Source organism: Myotis nattereri, assembly GCF_964212035.1.
Source record: "Myotis nattereri genome assembly, chromosome: 8".
Classification (NCBI taxonomy): Eukaryota; Metazoa; Chordata; class Mammalia; order Chiroptera; family Vespertilionidae; genus Myotis; species Myotis nattereri.
This window is the reverse complement of record NC_138083.1, coordinates 82715271-82736173: the sequence shown is the minus strand read 5'-3', so window position 1 is coordinate 82736173 and position 20903 is coordinate 82715271. Positions and strand designations below refer to the sequence as shown.

Below are 20903 nucleotides of genomic sequence, written 5' to 3'. Positions count from 1 at the left end.
CCAGGCGCGGGGAGGCTGAGTGTCGGGATGACAGGCTGTCGCTTGCGTGGGGTGGGATGGGGAGGAGGAAAGGGGAGCGCATTCAGGGGTTAGGATTTCTGAAGAGGCACGTCTTGACATTGCATTTGTGTTTATTTTCCCTGGTGTGCACGCTTGAAGTACAAACCTTCCTACTTAGTGACTGACTAAGGCTTTGGGGACTGTGGTACTCGAAGGCGGCCAGCTGCCTGACCTAAGATTTACGAGTGGTTCCAGCGACGAGACAAGCTCCCAGTGTCTCGGTGACAACAAGGTCTTTGATGAACAGCCAGGAGCTGCGGTTGGGAGGGAGAGGAGGCGAGAGCCCCCGGATTGCCTCCTCGCAGGAGTGGGGCTCCGGGGGCCATCAGCATGCAGGAGCCGCGCGCGTGTCCTTGAAGGGCTGCCCGGCTGACCTTGCTCCGCATTCTCCGGAGAAGCCTCCCCGAGCGCGCGAGGCGAGGCCGCGCGGTGACTCAGTGCCCGGCGCGCCGCATGCAAATGTTCCCCTCCAGCGAGCCCGGCGCCGCAGCTCGGCTCCCTTTCCTTTCCTGCCCCCTTTTGAATTCTACTCTTCAAACCCGGCTCCCTCCTCCCCCTCTGCACCGCCCCACAGCCCGACTGTCCGGGCGTTCTGTCCTCCACTTCCATCCGCAGGACCGAAGGCCACCTTCGCGCTCCCACGCTGCGGGGATCGGGGATCGGGGATCGGGGATCGGACCTGGCCCTTCCGAGCCGGCACCGCGCAGGGTAACCGCGATCCGGCCGACCAGAGGGGGCGGCGCGCGGCGCTCCGAGGCGCACGGGCGGACGGCCGGTCCCCGCTCCTCATTGGCCGCCACCTCCGCGGGAGGGGCCGTCCTGCGCTTGGGGCACGGGCGCTGCCCCTCGCCGGGAAATCGGCAGATGCCGGGCACTGGCGCGTGGAGGTGAAGGCAGTGGAGGGCAGGCCCGGGCGCAGCCGAGCTCCCTGCAGCCAGCCCTGCCCTGTCCTGCTCTGCCCGCTGCCCCGGTGCTGGCGACGCTTGGTTGCCCCCTATGCCCGCTACGCCAGCCGGAAACTTTGCCCCAAGAAGTCCTCCTCCGCCTGACTGCCTAGTCCGTCTTGTGCCCCCCGCCCCCGGGCCCCCGCGCGTGATTGCGGGGACCCCCGGCGCCTGTGCCTGCCACGCCCCGCCGCGCGCGAGCGGCCGCCAGGATGCGCTACGCGGACCCCTCGGCGAACAGGGATTTGTTGGGGAACCGAACTTTGCTCTTCATCTTCATCTGCGCCTTCGCCTTGGTGACTTTGCTGCAACAGATCTTATATGGCAGGAACTACATCAAGAGGTGAGAGAGAACGCGTGCGGTTGCTTGTGCGTGGAGCCCGCGGGCGAGCCCGGGTGGCATCTGCGGCGTCCAACTGGGTGTCCAACCGGGCGTCCGGGGGTGCGTGACCCTGGGGTTTGCGCTTAGCCCTGAGCCCCTCCGCGTTACTAGGTTTTGGCCACGGTGGTGCTCCACAGCGCACCTCTCCTCCCAGCCAGAAGAGAGCGCCTGCCCAGCGCGGGCCGAGGGGCGCAACAACTTTGTTCTGTTGTAAAAAATGGGGGACCGGTTAGAATTCTGAGTGGCCACGCTGACAATAAGTCCATTTGACTGTCCTGAGCGGCCGCAGGGGCCCGATTGGTGTCCCCCAAATCTACAGTGCCATGCCATGCGGTTGGAGGGGAGGCTCCTGGGAGAGGGAGGCTCAAAGCCGAGTGGATTACCTGGCGAGTACTGAACTTGTGGGGACCCTTGGGAGAGAAGCATATCCCCCCCCCCCCCCCACAGGAGCGTCGGGTGATAGTGGGCTGATGTGATGCGACAGGGACAGTGAACTCATAAACCTCTGGATCTATGAAACTCACAGCCTGGTCCCTTCTGAACAGATGGTCCTTTCTCATCCTTATGCCCAAGGTCAGACCTGCCCCAGGAGTTAACTCTCGCCTTGTTGGGCTCTGCTCTTACCCCCCACCCCCTTCTCCGTCTCCCATCCACCAGCAAACTCCATTAAGGGAAAGAGCAGTAGGATTTGTCACTGGGCGACTCGGGCCCAGCCTCGGTTCCTTGCTGGTTCTGCTCTGCCAGCTGAGGAGGAAAGCTTAGGGTTACCTGCCTGGTTTCCGGGCCTGGGAAGAGCGGGGATAGACCAGCCCCCTCAGAACCTCTTTTGCAAAGAGCCCACCACTCCTTTCTGCTGGAGGTTTTCCCTTTGCTGCCAGTGTCTCCCCACTCTCACTGCTCCTCCCCCGGGCTGATAGAAAACAAAACGCCTCTCTCGCTATGTAAACATCCCATTTCTTCCCTAAACTTGCAAATACCACTGTTGTTCTCCTTCATCATTTGTGCCCCCCATTCTGGGCCAAGCCTGGGCGTGGGAGAGTGAGGTTGCTGCGGAGACCCTGGTGCTCAGAGTAGGAAGCCAGAGACTACCTCCTTCCATGTCCCAGGGCTGGGGATGTGAGGTCCCTTGTCTGGACATTTGCTTCAGACTGCCACTGCTCCGGCCTGCCCCCTGCAGTGTTCTTCCTGGTGGAAGGCGGTGGATGAGCTCGGTGCTGTGACTTTAAAGGACATTTTCTGAGAATTTCCTGGCTTGTTGGAGCCCATTGGGCCTGCTTCCTCCCCCTAACCATGTCCGTATTCAAGGACAGCGGGGCCCCACATAGCCTGCTGCAGCCCTCCCCTGCTGCACTTGTTCCTCAGCAGGTTGGCTCTGCGTTCCTGCCCCCTGCTGGCACCTACCCAGAACCAGAGGGGCTGCAGGGATCCTGCTGCCTTATCAAAAGTGGAAGAATATCAGTGACCATGGCAAATGTCAACTAAACCGCTACTGCTTGCTCTGGCAAGCCCTCCCTGGTCCTGAGTGGATGGGCTAGCTGCTCAGGGTTCAGTGGGCATTCCAGTTGTTCTCATCCTCCCTCACACAGAGACCCTGGGCCCTTAAGTCTCAGGCGCCACCTCCCCTGGCCTTACTCCAGGGACCTGGTTAATCCAACCAAGCAAGCAAAGCTTATATGTGCCTGATTCTGGAAGGGCGCCAGAACGATGTGGTCCTGGTGTTCAGGGGGATTGAATTCTGTTTGGGGAAACAAAATGACCACATGAGACAGCTATGAAGTAAGTGTTAAAATGTCTGAGGAGGGAGGCACCACTGGACTGAAGTAGTCAGGGTAGGCTTCCTCGAGGAGGTGGAACCTGAGTGGGTCTTTGAGGGAAGGATAAGATTGGGGTAGGGCACATCCAGAACTAAAGAAGGAGGCAGCAGAGGTGCAGAGATGTGGCACAGCCTCCTCTCACCTATCCCATGTGTGGCTCTACCCCAGGGGTGGGCAAACTTTTTGACTCGAGGGCCACAATGGGTTCTTAAACTGGACCGGAGGGCCGGAACAAAAGCATGGATGGAGTGTTTGTGTGAACTAATATAAATTCAAAGTAAACATCATTACATAAAAGGGTACGGTCTTTTTTTTTTTTTAGTTTTATTCATTTCAAACAGGCCGGATCCGGCCCGCGGGCCGTAGTTTGCCCAGGGCTGCTCTACCCACACAGCGGCACTTGGCCTCACCATTGGTTAGCACTTCATGGAGCCACCCTGACCCTGAGCCAGGTTCTTTTTCTAACTCCTTAAGTTGGATGCTTATCTCTTTAAGTTCCAGTCTTTATTATTTTCCAATGTAAATTTGTAAGGTTATGCAATTTCCTCTAAATAGTTCTCTAGTTATAGCCATTCAGTGTTGAGATGATGATGATGATGATGATGATAACAACTCAGAATTATATTGCATTACTACGTGCCAGGTCCTGGTCCAAGTGCTTTGTATATTACCATTCTGAATTCTAACAAGTAGTAGATACTATTCTACTCTCATTTTATAGGTGAGGAAACTCAGGCACAGTGAGGCTAAGTAATTGTTCAAGGTCATACACACAGTAACTACCAGACGTACTTTCATTATTTTGAATTTCAAGTATTTTCTAATTTTTATTATTTTCACTCATAAGTTTAGAAATGCTCTAAAATTTCCAAATACTTTATTTTTTTTTTACTTATCTTTTTGGTTGTTGTTGTTAATCCTCACTCAAGGTTATTTTTCCATTGATCTTTTTTATTTTAGAGTGAGAGTGGAAGGGAGAGGGAAAGACAGAGAGAAACATTGATGTGAGAGAAACGCATCGATTGGTTGCCTCCTGCACGAGCCCTGACCAGGGCCCAGGCCTGGGAGGAGCCTGAAACCAAGGTACATGCCCTTGACCAGAATCGAACTCGAGACCCTTTGGTCGGAAGACTGATGCTCTACCACTGAGACAAATTGGCTAGGGCTTTAGTTATCATTTTGAATTTTGAACCCAAATGCATTGTTGGACAACGTGGTATTTATAATGTTGATCCTTGAAAATTTATTGAGATTTGCTTTGTGGTCTAGTGGGTGGTTGATTTTTATAACTATTTTGTGTGTACTTAAAACAAGTGTCATTCTTCTGTATCCTTATTGATGTTTTCTGTTTGTTCTGCTTGATCCATCAATTTTAAAAAGATGTGTGATGGAACCTTCCTCTATGATAGTGGATTTATCAGTTTCTCCTATCAGCTTTTACATTATGCAGATTGGAGTGATATTTTTAGATGCATACTAGTTTAGAACTATCGTCCTCCTAATGAACTGAATCTTTTATGCAATATAGTGACTTTATTTCTAGTAGTGCTTTGAGATGTTTTGTCTAATATAATATAGTGAGACCGCTTCCATTGGGTTAGTACTTGCTTGTTACAATAATATAATGGCCTTTAAAAGGAAGGCATGAATTATGGGGATTGGCAGATCCCTAAGGCAGCTTCTGGCTTAGAACTCATCTACTGCTTCTTTCCTTGCCAGATTATTCATCTGTTTAGGAAGGCATCGATACGCATTTTAATCGTTATTTCAGTGTTTCAGTGGGGATGGTGCAGAGGGGGTTCCTGGAAAGCAGACCCTCTACCAGAGATGCGAGCAGCATGCTTAGGAAGATGTGTTCTTGAATCTACACCTCCGAAGGGAGATTGAGCCAAGGGAGAAACTGAGCCACGTGTGGTCCCCCGCGAAGGCCCTGGCCACCCCACAGGGAACCCCGCAGCCAGGCCTTGCTGCCTCTGTATTGAGTTTTCAGTCCCTGGATGTGGGCTGCCTCTGGAAGAGGGCGTGACCTTGGCCCAGTTGACTTTCCTCCCCTGAGACGATCCCAGGTTCCCAGAGGGGCCCTCCCTGCACCCCGGCAGGTGAGGAAGGATCCTTCATTCCTGAAGGGGCACCTGCCACCTAGGCGGTTTCCATCTGCCGCGCTGCAGGAAATGGAAGTGGCTCCTCCCCTCCTCCTCCCCAAACACGAGTCTCACTCCTGGGATCAGTCTGGGCCTGGAAGTCTGGGCCTGAGCCCCACTCTTTAAGGAGAGCATCGCTGCTGGCAGCCAGGGGTCGGTCTCGGACCCACATCACGGCTGTCCTGAGGCTGTGCCTTGACCCACCCGGTGTCCCCACTGCCGTGCCTTCCCAGCCGCCTCTCTGCCAGTCCAGTCCTGCTTCTCCTCTGGTTCCCAGCCCACAGTGTCCTTCCGGCTCCGGCTTCCTGGTGCCGTGCTGCCTGGACTCAGCACTTCCCTCCCAGCGCTGCCCTCTTGCTTTCTGTGTGGCTGCACAGGGCCAGGATCCGAGCTGGGCGTTTGCCCGCCTTTGCAGAGTAAACTCTCCTGGGCGCTGTCTTCCCCCACCTTCCTCTCCTGCGCCTCCTGGGTGCCCATCTGGGCTGCCTGCGTGCGGCTGGTGCCGGCCTGAGACTTGAGGTTAAGAAACTGGGTCAAGGAAAAGTACAACCTGACTTGGTGCTGTGTCCAAAGTATGTATTCAAAGTGCTGTCCTCGCCAAGCTGATGTCCCCTGACCAGGGACAGAGACTTCGGTCCCACGGCCCAGAGGACCAGGCACAGCCCTGAAGATGGGGACCAGGGGACAGAGGATGGATGCAGGGGTGGGTCCGGAGGGGTGGTGCTGAGCTGGAAGGAAGGAGGAAGGAGGAAGGAGCTGAGCTGACAGCCACCTGGGGTGTGTCCTATGATGTCCGAACAACAGTTTTGCTGTTCAGATCAAGCTTTCACCGAGTACCTACTGCAGGGCTGGCACGAGGGGGAGGCAGCAAGGCACCAAGGGGTCAAAACTGAAGGAGGCTCCCTCTTGTGTGCTGACCCTGTCAATCATGCCAAGCCCGGGGCCGGCGGGCCGCATGTTTGACATGTTTGCACTTGGACGGGTCTGAGATGGGGCCGCCCTCATTTGTGCCCTGGGAGCCTTGCCTGCTCACTCCAGTCCTGACCCGGGCCTGCTGTGTGTCCAGCCTGCACCAGTGGTAGGTAGTAGCTTCCTGTCCCTTCCCCAGCGTCCCCCAGGGACACAGTGCTGCCCTCTCACTCTGTTCTTTGCCCATTTCTTTTTCTTTTTGCCATTTGTACTTTCTGGAAATGTTTACCTCTTAGAGGACCTGGCTTCTCCTCTTTGACTTATCCAGGCCCGTTCACTTCTCATCTAATAATCTCTCACCCAGTCATTCTCTAATATAGCCCTTAATCCTATGTGTAGGGACCCCCTCCCCCCACCACACACACACACATACAGGTGATGGATTCATCAGGTAATAACATTAATTGTTAACATTCACTAAGAGATTATGAGCCAGGCTCTGACCTAAGCAGATAATCCTGAATGAGGATTATTTCATTTAATCCTCACCATGATCCTGTTAAACAGATATGATCATCCTCATTGAATACTTACTCAGAGAGGGTGAGTAACTTGTATAAGGTCACACAGCTTGTAAGACCCTTGTAAGAGATGTTGTATTCATCCCTGAATTCCCAGGACCTAGCCCAGTGCCTGACATGAATTGTTGAATGAATGGATGCATACAAAGGGAGTCCCAAAGCTTTTTTCTAACCATCAAGGAGCATTCAGCTTTGTGTCCGGGAAGAGGGAATGCTACTGAAGAATTATTAGGTATGATTCATGTCTTTGAGGAACTTCCAGAACACTAAAAGAGACAAATATGAAAAATATGTAAGACAGTTCAAATACATTCATAATTGTGTGGCGTAGACTGTAAATCTTGTAGGTTTCAGAGGAGACAGTAATCAGGGTGGTGAGTAGCCAGGTAACATCACAGTTCGGGGCCCGAGCGCCAGAGGAGAGCTGGAAGGCTGGTGTGTGCGCCTCCTTGAAAGGGATGTTGACTAACTATTTAACAAAGAGTAGCTGGAAGGGGCCTGGCATTAGTGGATGGTCTGGGTGCCCACGCATGTGGCTCTGGCCCCAGGGCAGGCACTGTAGGTCTGGGATGTCAGGCCAGGGGGCAGGACTGTTTGGAGGTTGGCCTGGGGGGAGGGGCCCAGGTTCCTCTGGGGTGCAAAGGCAGGGGGTGGTGAGGTGGTCCCAGAGCAGTGCCTGGAGCTTGTCCAGTTTCTCTCTCTGGACCCTTCCCATGGCTGTGTGCCCCGTGTGCACCCTCCCTGCCCTACCCTGACACTGCCAGCTCTGGACTCCCCCCGGGCCCTGCCCCAGCCACTTACTCGTAGCCACAGGCCTTAGAATGGGAGGCTTCCTCTGCTCACCAGCACCCTGGTCGCAGGCCGGGGTCTCTCAAAGAAGCCAGCCCTCTGCTGCCTGTAGACCCTCCCTCTACAGGGCCTGCCACTTGCTCTGCCCCCCCTCCTTTCCCCTCTGGGGATGGAGAGCGTGGGGACCAGCCTGAGGAGTAGCCCGTTCCTCTTCTCCCTCAGGAGGCCCTCACTCAGCACCCTCTCTGTTGCCCAAATGAAGGGCCCCATCGGCGAACCCTGGGGTTGATCCCACTTCCCTTTCCCCCTGAGGTTCTGGGTGCAGGGGGGGGGGGCGGGGAATGTTAGCATCTGATGCTTCACAGGGAAATCGTGAGTCACCAGTGAGTCAGGAGCCAGGACGGGCAGGGACACGTGGAACTGGTCATTGATCCCATTCATCCCGCTGAGAAGGTGTCCCAGCTGGCGGGCCTTTCCGCTCTGACCTGGGTGGGCAGGTCCCAGCACCTTCTCTGCGAGGTGTCCCCTGACCACCCGCCACCCCTTAAGTGGCCTGGGGAGGGCAGAGCACTGTGGGAGGCGGAGGAGAGCAATCTGGGCGCCCCAGGAAGGGCCCAGCACTAGACTCCCGGGTGGTCCTCAGCAGATGGGGCCCACCTCCCTCCTGGATGGCTTTGAGGGGCCACAGGAAGGGGCATTGCTTCTCTGAACTGATGCCATATCACCTGCCAGCTGCCCCTGACTCACGCAGCCCAGCTGCCCGCAGCACCTTGCCAGCCCCAGAATAAGCCCCACACTCTTGCCCAGGGCCATTGGAATGGATGATCCTCCCCCGGGGCGTTCTTCCCTAGGATCCGCCTGCTCCCGCATCACCCACCGCCCACTTCGTGTCCTGCTCGGACGCACTTCTCAGGAAGAAGCCCACCCCATGTGGGGTAGCACCCCCTACTCCCCCCAAGCACCTATCCCTCCTGCCCCCCTTTCCTTTTTCCCACAGCATTTCCACCATCTGACCCATGACACACCGTGTTGCCTCTTAGTTTACAATGGCTACGTCTGCCTCCCTCTAGTAGAAATGGAGCGTCACGGGGTGGGGGTGGGGGGCAGGGCTCTTGTTAGTGTGCTCACTGTTGAACCCCAGCACCCAGCCTGGCATGGCTGTGCGATAAGTTTAGAATAAGACAACAAGATAAATATTTGATATGTATACATATATAATAAAATAAAAATAGCACGGATGGATAAAGGCAAGATATCTTCAGGAGGCTGTGAGGTACAATGCAAGTGATTTGCTGATTAATAATAGAAGCGTGTTTATGCATTTCATTTCGCAAGCTCGGTTTGAAAGAAATGGCTCATTGCCTCATTTTCTTTTGATTAAGAAAAGGACTAAACCTTAGCCACCAGCTGGTGGAAAATTTAGTTCGTTGTTATTGAGGAGCCTTCCCTTCACCTCACCCCCCTCAGGGTCATGTGAAGGTCATGGAGGCTCCTAAGGAACAAAGATTGTGGGGGGACTCCCCAGGCCACCCCAGCCTCAGCCAATCTGCTCACTGCTCTCTGGGGGCTTCTAGAGCCCTGGGTCTAGCCTCCTGAGGTCCTGAAGCCTTAGTCACTCTGGGTCCTGCTGTCCATTTAAGGGGAGACCTAGGGGAGGAACCCCAAGCCACCATAGCTTCCTGGGCCTGGGGAACTTTCTGCTCAGCTGTGGTCTCACCATGTCCACCCAGCCCCCCACCCAGCCCTCCCCAGGCTCGAAGGCCCTCCTGCTGCCCTTTAGAACGGCCTAGCAGGGCTTCTTTCAGCCCCAACAGCCCACATGGCCCTAAAGTAAGAGGGGTAATGAAGCTAAGCTCCCTTCTTGGACCAGAGGAGAGAGAATACAAACGAGTAATGCAATAAGTTATCCCCCCAGGAAAGGTAAGTACTGATGTTTTGTGAATGATTTTCTTCTTTTATTATTATTTTTTTCAAATAGAGCCAAACTCAAGGTTATCCTTGTAATCATAGCAGCTCAGTCATTTGCATCTCTATTGTATGCTTTGTGGAGCAGGAGGGAACGGGGTAGTGCAGGCAGAGCTCCCGAAGGCGCCCACCTGGGCTCCCTCTGTGGGGGCCTTTTGCAAAGGTGGGCACCTCTGGGGCATGAGGCGGCTGGCAGCTGAAGTCACTGACCCAGCCACCAAGCTGGGAGACCCCAAGGGGTGCTGGGTGTAGCTGACTCCTGGGACGGGAGCCAGAACTTTCCTAGCCAAAGAGCTGAACTGGGAGTCAGGACTCCTGGGTCCCAGGCCCCGAGCTGGCTGAGAGGCCACTTCCCACTGTCTGCCTCAGTTTCCTCATCTGTGATGGGCGAGGCACACTTTGTCTCCCTCTTTGGACGAAGGCCAGGATCCAGCAAGGTGATATAAGGAGGGGGTCGGTCGCCCATGGGGGTCCCAGACTGCTAGGAGTATTTGGTCTGCAGTGTGTTGCAAGCTTGAATGAGTGGATCAGCATTGAAAATTTGGGGTCGTAAAGTCTGAATTTCTAGCATCTTTTGGGAAACCGAGCACAGTGCCATTTTGTTGGTGTGTGTATGTGTGTGTGTGTGTATGTATGTGTGTGTGTGTCTCTCTCTGTGTGTATGTGTGTGTATGTATGTACGTGTGTGTCTCTGTGTATGTATGTGTGTGTGTGTGTGTGTGTGTGTGTGTGTGTGTGTGTGTGGCTATCTTCCCACCTTCCCAAATGGCAGCAGGGCACTGCCGCTCAGGCACCTGGCAGGCAGGACGCACACCCTGGCTTCCCCAGCTTCACTCATTCCCCTTCTGTTCTCCGGAGGCCTGACTCTGCTCCCTGGTGGAAGTGAAGCACTTTGTGGGAACATAAATATTAAGTCGGGTTGGATTGTTATGGGATGTGTTAGCCAGGGTGTGTCCCAGTCCAAATGGTCCAAGGAGAGTGTGAAGGGAAAGGGAGGGCACCACGGAACCACCCCGGCTTCCTGAGCTGTGCGAGGGGAATAGACTTGCTTCTGGTGGACAGTTAGGGCTCCCCACCTGCTTGTCATCTCCCCCAGTGTTGTCCCTAGCCCCTTTCCATCCCTGGCTCCAAGCGCAGGTCCCTATTTATCCCTTTCCTATCGTTTCAGCCAGGTTTGGGGAGGGAGCAGAGAGGACCTTGTGCTTTGAGTCCAGCGTCTTAACCTAGGAGGCGTGTCCTGCGTTGGAAACCCAGGTGTCACTAAAAGCGTTGCAAGTGTGCCTGGCCTCTGGGGACAGTGTGGCGATCAGGGGCTCTTGCGTAGGTCTCTAGAGGCAGGAGGGCACCGTGACCTGGACCTGGCTGAGCCGCAGTTTCCCGGTGTGCGCAATGGGAAACCTCAGCTCTGCCGGCAAAGGTGCGATGAGGGGATGCAGTCGAGCAGAGACCCCTGTAAAGGTTTATTATGGTCGTCCCCACGGTTGGACATCACCCTCGTCCCCACTGAGTGTGTGATCGAGGCGATGTGCCACTGGGCACACGGCAGCCCGTGGCTCTCTCTGGTAGACAGGCTTAACCCAGCACCTGAGCGTGAGTACCGACTGCCTCGTTCTCTTGCCAGAGGCCTCCAGTTTGGTTGGCAGAGTGGCGACCAGCTGGACAATTGGACGGGGCTCTTTAATGCCACGGACGACCCAGAGTCACCCGGCGGCAGTGACTCCAGCTCCAGGTACAGACCCGGGCGAATAACCAGGGAGGGGGAAGCCTGTCGGGGTGACCCTGCAGCCCCCACCCCGTGGCTCACCCCCAGAGCGGCCCTCGGGGAAGAAGCCAGCTTGGCGCAGTGGCTCAAAGCTCACTGCATCTTGGGATCCTGACTTGTGTCCTTTGACATGAGGGGTGAGGCCTAGGACCCAACCAAACCAAGTAGGGACTCACTGCCCCCCCTTCTGCTGGGGGTGGGCTGGGGAGGCAGCCTGGGTCGCAAGCCTCCATTTGAGGTGGGGCCTCAGTCCATAGCTGTTGCAAGGATTTTGAGTATCAGTCTGCAAGTGTGTCCAGGTGTGTGGGGGTGGCAGCAGGGGTGGGTGGCAGCTGGGCTCCCTGCTCCTCTGCAACCCCACTGTGAAGGCGGTTCCGACGGCTCCACCCACCCGTGAGGTTGACCCTGGCTGGGGAAGGACCGTTGCCATCAAGACTGCAACTGAGATTTGACATTCACACCATCACGGGGTTATTTCTTCTCGATCTGCTGTGGTGTTTGGAGCTAAAATCAGTGATTCAGGGCAGTCTGCATGCTCAGCAGTGGGAGTTCAGTAATTATTTGTTGAATGAGAGAAAACAGAATATTCTCAGGCTGGATGCATGCTCTGCCTGGAGCTGGGTGTGGCTGGAACCTACCAGCCGAGGGTTTCCAGGGACTGATTAAATTGTTTTGTTCCTTCATTTTTGCATCTCTAAGTACCGGCTGACTCTCAGTCTGTTTCCCTGGGAAAGAGGCCTGAGTGTCTGCTGCTGTTAATACTGACACCAAAACATTAAACCGCCCCTGCAGAGAAGTAGTATGTTCTTCAGGGACCCCCAGTATGGACGATTTTGTCCAGTGCTTTGGAAAATAAAAGACATGGCTGTAATATAAACACTCAGTCGGGGAGGTGTCCACAGACAGGCCTGCAGGCTGTGAACTGGGATCAGGGCCTCTCAGGAGGTCAGTTCTTTCCGCAGGTGTGTGCTGGGAGCTCTGGCCCCTGGGATGTCACCAGTGAGAGTGAGGAGTCTAGAATTGTCCCTTCCAAATGTTGAGGCTCCCATGTCGGCCCTTCGCTGTGAGACCTGCCCATGCAGATAGGGGGGTGGTCTCAGCATGTCAGCAAGTGTTTGCCTGCCAGGGAAGGTTCAGAGCTCATGGAGAGGTTTCTGTGGAAAGTGCTAATCCACTGAGCAAGATGGGACTGGCTCCTGGGGGCCGGTTTGGGCAGCCGCCCTGAGACCATTGCACAAGGGCTGTTTCCAGCTTTTCCCCCTGCCAGCGTCTGCCACCTGCACCTTGCCCCCCATCCAAGTCCTGTCCTCCCTCCAGTTTCCGCCTCCTGCCCCACCTCCTCCCTGAAGCCTTCCCTGATAGCCCCTTTAACTCGACGCTCTGTGCGATGTGTGTGCGCAGAGGGCTATTTCTATCATTGCCCACACGGAGAACTCTCTGCCAGTTTGCATAAACCCTTCTGCATTTGCTCAGGCATCCCTCTAACCCCACGGAGCCCCCCCCCCGCCCCGGAGAGCCGGGCCGGACCCTGTGCACGCAGGGTCTTGTGGGCCCTCTAACTTCAGACCAGCCCACAAGTGGCCTCGCTGGCTGGCCTCATCGGCCGCTTCTCCCAGGCTCTGCACAGCCTGAGGCACCCTGGCTTGGGGTAGGATGGCAGGGGGCGGTGTGCAAAGGCAGCTTCAGGGGCCCTTCCCTCTGGGTTCTGGAGCAGAGCTGGCCACGCTGCCACTCACCTAAGCTGCCTACTCCTGGGCAGCATTCTCCCTGTGCAGCTGGGCTTCAAGTTGGGGTCCGGGGCTTCCCAGTGGGAGGGTAGCCGGCCACAGGAGGAAAGAGCAGGCCCCAAGCTGAGGGTTGAGTACTTGGGCCGGAGTCCTCTCGGCTGAGATCCATCTGTGTGTGTGCGTCTAGCGTGCACTGCACAATATGGGGTTTGGAGCAGTCGTATTTCAGAGCAGGAAGGAGGTGGATGGACTTCAGTTCAGCGCTTCATTATGCTGTGTTGAATTGTTCCCTAATTGTTTCAAGACTGTATATAATGAGGCGATAAGCTGTGTGGGCCAGATGGTGAGGGCTCCAAGGGCTCAGAGTGGAAGTCGGAGGCGCTTCCGCGGAGGGGTGAGACTTGGCTTGGACCTCCACAGGCGATGCCCGTGGCCAAGCACTCCTGGGGGCTGTGTGCCAGGCATCTTACTGCCTTTAATCCTCACCCTCAAACCCTTAGGGTGGCTGCTGTCATTGCCCCCTTTACAGATGAGGAAACTGAGTCGCCACTTCCAGGTGCTGGTGGAGGAGCTGGAACTCACCCCGTCCAGTGTGACTCTGGGGCCCCAGCACTGACGGGCCATGCTGGGTAGAGGGATCCTCCCTTCTGGGCTGCGGGCAGGTCACGCAGGGTTGGGTGGCTCTCCTGAGCTTTCTTCCCAAGTCCTCCATGCTGTATAGTCCTGTCCTCACACACACACACACCAACAGGCTGGTAGACTGTAATAAATGCCATAGTGACTCAGGTAGGTAATTATGTACATATTCCCTTCCGATAATGACTGTTGTCCTTAGCGCTACAGGCAAGGTGATCTGTAGGGTTTCCCGTCTCCCCTCTCCTCTTTCCCACTTTTATCTTCTGTGTGTCACCCTCTACCCCCGTCCCTGTGCTTAGCATTTCCTGATTATTACCCCCAAAACGCTCCTGGGATTTCTGCCTTTCAAAGAGGCGCCCTCAGTGGCAAGGTCACCCCAAAGGAAAGAACCATGCATCGTGGACTTCCAGATGTGGTGACAGCTGTGGGGGGGCCAGGCAGCAGACGGTCTGCACGCCCGCACCCTGGTGCGGCCTGGCTTAGCCTAAGCCTTTCTGGTCAATTTCACTTCTGCGGAAGGACAAAAATAAATACATAAATAAAGGGACAGCGCTCCTGGGCTCCATCCAGCTGGGAAGGATTCGGAGGCTCGGGTTTGGCAGAGTGTTCTGGGCTGGGTGCTGGAAAAACCAGACAAAGTTGGCACAGTTTCCCCTTCCCTCCCGGGCTCCTAGCGTGGGCCTCAGGGGCTGAGACAGGGAGGAGGCTGACTGTGCGGGCAGGGCTGTGGGCGCCCTGACACAGGGAGGAGGCTGACTGTGAGGGCAGGGCTGTGGGCGCCCTGACACAGGGAGGAGGCTGACTGTGCGGGCAGGGCTGTGGGCGCCCTGACACAGGGAGGAGGCTGACTGTGCGGGCAGGGATGTGGGCGCCCTGACACAGGGAGGAGGCTGACTGTGCGGGCAGGGCTGTGGGCGCCCTGACACAGGGAGGAGGCTGACTGTGCGGGCAGGGATGTGGGTGCCCTGACACAGGGAGGAGGCTGACTGTGCGGGCAGGGCTGTGGGCGCCCTGACACAGGGAGGAGGCTGACTGTGCGGGCAGGGATGTGGGTGCCCTGACACAGGGAGGAGGCTGACTGTGAGGGCAGGGCTGTGGGCGCCCTGACACAGGGAGGAGGCTGACTGTGCGGGCAGGGATGTGGGTGCCCTGACACAGGGAGGAGGCTGACTGTGCGGGCAGGGATGTGGGTGCCCTGACACAGGGAGGAGGCTGACTGTGCGGGCAGGGATGTGGGTGCCCTGACACAGGGAGGAGGCTGACTGTGCGGGCAGGGATGTGGGTGCCCTGACACAGGGAGGAGGCTGACTGTGCGGGCAGGGATGTGGGTGCCCTGACACAGGGAGGAGGCTGACTGTGCGGGCAGGGATGTGGGTGCCCTGACACACGGAGGAGGCTGACTGTGCGGGCAGGGATGTGGGTGCCCTGACACAGGGAGGAGGCTGACTGTGCGGGCAGGGCTGTGGGCGCCCTGACACAGGGAGGAGGCTGACTGTGCGGGCAGGGATGTGGGTGCCCTGACACAGGGAGGAGGCTGACTGTGCGGGCAGGGATGTGGGTGCCCTGACACAGGGAGGAGGCTGACTGTGCGGGCAGGGCTGTGGGCGCCCTGACACAGGGAGGAGGCTGACTGTGTGGGCAGGGCTGTGGGTGCCCTGACACACGGAGGAGTCTGGGTAGGAGATGCTGCCTCTTGGGGCTCTGTTTCCAGATCAGAAGATGATGGGTGCCTGTCAGGGCCTCCCCACTTCCTCCCCCAACATCAGCTCCCCAAACTGTCTGTTACCCCCTTCAACAGCCATCATCCAATCTCCCTCCTCTCCTCTTCACGGCTCCCATGCTCCTGGCCTCCCTGACCATCTGTGAGAATTTTATACCAGTCACTTAGCAAAGGCAGAGGCCACAGAATGGAGTAAGAATGTAAAGAAATGGAGATGGAAAGAAAAAGGGTCGGGGTCGGGCTGGGAGGAGCAAGCAAGCACCCACCCCATAACCAGCTTAGGGGGCTCAGAAAGTAAGGCACCCAGGGCTGTCCCCGTCTCCCACTCCATGTGGCTGTGTGCAGCCCGCAGCCCGCAGCCCGCAGTCCGCAGCCCGCAGCCCGCAGCCCGCACCCCCTTCATCAACGCCACGCGGGAGGGTGGGGAAGGCTGCTCAAGGCTGGCCTCTGCTCTGTAGCGACTGGGAAGACACAGTGAGGAAGAGGATTCCAGACAGACACTAATCAGGGAGAAAGAAGACCAGGTCAGGTCCCTGGCCCTGCATGGAGAAGAGGCCTGAAGTGAGCGATGAACTAGGAAGAGGCCACTGGGCTCGGCTGGTGTGGCTCAGTGGTTAAGCATCGAACTATGAACCAGGAGGTCACAGTTCGATTCCCGGTCTGGGCACATGCCTGGGTTGCGGGCTTGATTCTTAGTGTGGGGCATGCAGGAGGCAGCCGATCAATGATTCTCTCTCATCATTGATATTTCTAGCTCTCTCTCTCCCTCTCCCTTCCTCTCTGAAATCAATACAAATATACTTTTTTTAAAAAAAAAAAAAAAAGAAAAGAGGCCCCTGGGATATAGCTCTCGGCTTGGGCGCCTGGGGCACGGTGGGGGAGCCCCAGGAGCAGTAGGATGATGTGCATGAGGAAGGTGACCAAATTGACTTTCGACACCTGGAGGCCCATGGCCGGTGAGCTGAATTTTACAAGGGGAGCTTGTCAGGGCTCCCTGATCTGGGCCCAAAATAAGGCCCCCAGATATGTGCTCTTGCAGGAATGTGCTGGACACGTGACTTGAGGCCCTGCAGAACTGCTGGTTGGGGTAGGGAGAAGTTTCGCAGTGGGCTATGCCCTGACCCCCAGCTCCCACCCCAGGCCAGGGATGGCACTTCAGCGGGGCCCCTGCTGGGAGCAGATCAGTCACAAGACTAACACGGGTTGCACTCAGAACATCAGGCTCTTTAGCTTTCAGTTCTCACATCTCCAAATAGCTCAGGGACCCCTGTGGACAGATGAGGAAACCGTGGCTCAGACAGGGCCATGGTCCAGGCAGGGGGCCAAGCCAGGTCTCTCCACCAGTGGGAGCTGTGACCTGCCGTTGTCAACAGCCAAGCCTTCGTGCCTGTCTCTGCACCTGTGTGGGAAGACACGCAGTCCTTTCTGTTGTCAGGCTGTAGTTTTCAGACTGATTTCTGTGTGTTTGCTCTGACGGGAGGTGTGCTGTCTGGAACCGGCAGCTGTTCTGGCTCTAGAAATAGCACAGAGCTCACCGAAGGGGGCTGTGGGCTTTGGGGGGGGGGGGGAGGGGGCCGCTTACTGAGAAAACCCCAGTGACCTGGCCGTGGCTTATCAGAGTCAGAACTTGGGTTCTGGGCTCTTGGAAGCCTGGGGTTCCCTTTCTAGTGCCACCAATTACTAACCCAATGCCTGTGGGCAAGTTACTTTACCCCTTGCAGTCTGAGTCTTGGGTATCAAATGGGGAAATAATGCCTGCCTCGTAGGGCAGTTAGGAGGGTTAAACAAGACAAAATTAGAGTCTAGCATCAGATTGCCACATACAGATGTGCAGGTGGGCTCTGTGCAAAAACACCAGCCAAGGGGGCAGGTGCGGCTGAAACCCCCCTCGCCCTCACGTGATAAGCCGTGTGCCTGGCATGAGGCTTAATTCACCAGGAGAAAAAGGTGCTTTTTCCTAATTTGTAGAGGTGCCATGCCCACACGGGTTTCCCACCCAGTGTGGAACAAACAAACGACTCTGTCGTTCCTGGAGACTCTGCCCCAGGCTGACAGGGCCTGGGGTGTAGACTCCTGAGCTGGGGCCACTGGCCTGCTCCAGGGGCTGGAGGAGGCCTAACAGGGGTGCTCTTGCTCAGCACAGCCACCTTCCCTGGGCTTTTGTTCCCTGAAGGTCAGCATCTGGGGAGGAAGGGAGTGTTAGACAGGAAGTTGAATTCAGGGGCCTCATCCTGTAGCAGCCAGTAGTTGCTGGGCTCAAAGTACTGTGGCCCCCAAGGAAGACCCCATGGTTCTGAGGAAGCTCTGGAGGGGGGATCAGGCCAACAGGGGGGCCTGTGGGACAGGCTCGTGGGGAAAGGCGGGCAGACTATCTGCATACCAGCCCCTGGGCCTGCTGACATGAGGCCTCCTCAGCCTGTAAAGCTGGAGCCCAAGTCTGGATGGGAGGAGGGGAAATCATGTTGGGACCACCAAGCCCCCTCTGCCCTTGGCCTTCTGCATTTGTCCCCTCACTTAGTGGGGACCCCCAGTGGCTGGCCAGGCAGACAGGCCAGTCCAGCCTTGCCCGCCACAGTCCTGAGGGCACAGATACAGGGAGCAGGACGGATGCAGCCTGGCACCAGCCTCAGACTTGGCTGCCGGAAGCCAAGTGGCATCTGAGACGAGCTGGGCTCCTGATCTGGCGGGTGGGAACTATTTATACCAGTGAGGTGCCCGAATAGGATGCCAGGGTCCCCTCCCCTTCGAGCTGCATAGAGATCGTCTTTCCTGAATTGAAAGAAGAGACAGTGACAAACTCACCTTGAGAGGCTAATGGCGTTAAGAAGGTTGGAGAAACTGCTTCTCCCAGTCTTCTAGCAGGTTAAGAGGAAGCTAGAACAATTTCAAGGGACATCTAGGACTTAAAAGGGCATTTACTAGTGATTCCCAATAATAAAAGAGTCATAACTCCATTACAGGAAAGTCTTTTTTTAAATTTTTTTTAAAAATATATTTTTTATTGATTTCAGAGAGAAAGGGAGAGGGAGAGAGAGATAGAAGCATCAATGATGAGAGAGAACCATTGATCGGCTGCCTCCTGCATGCCTCCTATGGGGGACCGAGCCCGCAGCCCATGTGCACATGACTGGAATCAAACCTGGGACCTGCAGGCCAATGCTCTATCCACTGAACTAAACCAGCCAGGACCAGAAAAGTATTTTTCAAAACCACTCGAAGAAACCCACTATTAATGTTTTGTTACAGCCCCCCACCCTTTCCACATGCATTCACATATATGTATATGTAATTCTTCTTATAAAACCACAGTTTTATAACTTGCATTTCCCACTCAATGTTATCATGTGAGCCTCTTCCTATGTCATTACACCAAAAAATGGAAGCCTCATTTTTGATGCCTGCATGATGGGCTATATCCAGACCAAACAGGGGTTTCCACGGCCCCTCCAGAATGCAGTCCGTGGGCATCTGTCAGAAGCACACTAGAGGTGATTAGTGTGGCCATGCTTCTGGCAATTTTACTTCCTCAGGTCAGTCGTCTTTAGAGACGGATGGAGCAGTAGAGCTCCCCTCCCCCAAAGGAAAGCCCAGGTAGGATGGAGAAGGAAGCAAGGCCTATTCTATTTTTTAGATGGGAATGCTGGAGGCTCTAGACCCAGCCTTTGGAGCAGTTTTGATTTTGACTTAGGTACCACCCGGAGTTTCTTCAGGCACCTGGGGTAGATAGTAGCCCTGAGTGTGAGAGAAGTGGGTGGGGGTGGGGTATGAGCTCAGTGTTGGTGGGTGTGCATGTGAAAGGTGTGCTCACAGGTTAAGGGGAAGCTTGAGTCAGTCCTTTATTATCTCAAGGAACCTCTAGGCAAGCCCTGGGAGGGGCAGTCTCCCCAGAGAGCAGCATGTCCCGACGTCAAAGCATCAGAAACACAGTTGTGTGACTGGAATCTGCGGCAGAGATGGGTGATCAAGGACATCCCCACGTCCACGCAGAGCTCAGTGTGGGCTTTATTCACAGGGTGCAGGAGAGCGGGTTACTAATAGCAGCAGACGGTGGAGAAACTTCCTGAGTTATTCATCTCTGACTCAGCTCTGCCACCAACCAGCTGAGGGACTGTAAGCAAGTGTCTGACTCTCTCCCTGGGCATCCACTCTCAGTTCTTGCCCTTTAATAGCAGGAAAAGAGGGAAAAGGGAGTGAATATTTATTGGGTACTTCCTGTGTTCCTGGCATTTGCTATTATTTTCTCTGAAATTATCATCAATATCTTGTCTAAACCCTGTTACATATGTGCTACACTTAAAAAAAATTTTTTTATTGCTTTCAGAGAGGAAGGGTGAGGGAGAGAGAGAGAGAAACATCAATGATGAGAGAGACTCATTGATCAGCTGCCTCCTGTACGCCCTATACTGGGGACTGAGCCCGCAACTCAGGCATGTGCCCTGACTGGGAATTGAACCGTGACCTCCTGGTTCATAGGTTGACCATTTGGGATCATTGTCTAGTTTCTTATGAATGATGTTGGGGATTCAGGAGAAAAGGAGGCCCAATGGAGGCTGATGGAGGTAAGGCAAGGATGGTCTCATGGAGGCAATGGAGGGGCTAGCTGATCAAAGGGAGGGGGCTGATTGGTTTTAACTTCCTCCTGTGTGTGGACCATTAATTCATAGTATCGATCTGCCTTGATTAGTGAGTGGGAAATTCTGGGGAAGCTTGGTATCGAATTTTAGTGCTGGATGGGCCTTTAGATATCACCTAGTTCAAACAGATTGTTTTAAGGAGGAGAAAGCAGAGGCCCAGAGAGGGGAAGTGATTTACCCAAAGTCACACAGCTGGTTTAGAGGCACATCCGAGATGTGTCCACAGCTTTCCCATCTCTCTCCTCCTAACGACCTCCTGCAGCCTTAGAATCGGGAGCTTTTCTGGTAGCAGCCTGAGATCATGGCTTTGGATGACCCAGTGGATTCCAAAGGGCTTGGTGCCACTGGCTCTGGTTGCGAATGATGATCTTTGTAATCAGATACCAGACCCCACTTTGTGTTGTGTGACTGGAAAACGACATGAATTAAAGCCAAGGTCATGGACATTTTTCGTGGCCCCAGGCTGACCTCTTCCTAGTTCTTAGTTGCAGATAACAGAGTCCTTTTTAACTAATTCAAACAGAAAAGGATTTATCAAGGGTCCAACTAGTTCCAAAGACAGACACGAGACAGAGCTTCCAGAGTTGCCTCCCCTAATTACACTGTGAAATGAGGCCACTGTGAAAGCTGCTGCCTCCGATAGAATCATGAAAGTGCTGCCACCACTACAGTTTCCAAGAGCCATGCCATCTCGGCCACATTCTGCACCAGCTTGTCATTCTTCTCCAATAACAGTCTTGTGCAAGTGCTTCTGAATGATTGAACTTCAACTTTATCCAGGACCTAGCTGCAAGGGAGTCTGGGAAATATAGTTCTTAGCTTTCCTGCCTCTGTACAGA

General features: G+C 55.2%; 1 protein-coding gene across 1 annotated transcript in view; it reads left to right on the top strand.

Moving 5' to 3' along the window:
- Nucleotides 1-1216: 1216 nt before the first annotated feature.
- The window catches only part of ST8SIA5 (ST8 alpha-N-acetyl-neuraminide alpha-2,8-sialyltransferase 5), a gene marked incomplete at its 5' end in the record, with an annotated part of 43229 nt that continues 23542 nt past the window's right edge, over nucleotides 1217-20903 (top strand). Inside the window, 2 exons of the mRNA XM_081096529.1 lie at nucleotides 1217-1347; nucleotides 11207-11314. Of these exons, the coding sequence (XP_080952655.1) occupies nucleotides 1217-1347; nucleotides 11207-11314 (239 nt within the window). The remainder of the gene's footprint in view (nucleotides 1348-11206; nucleotides 11315-20903) is intronic.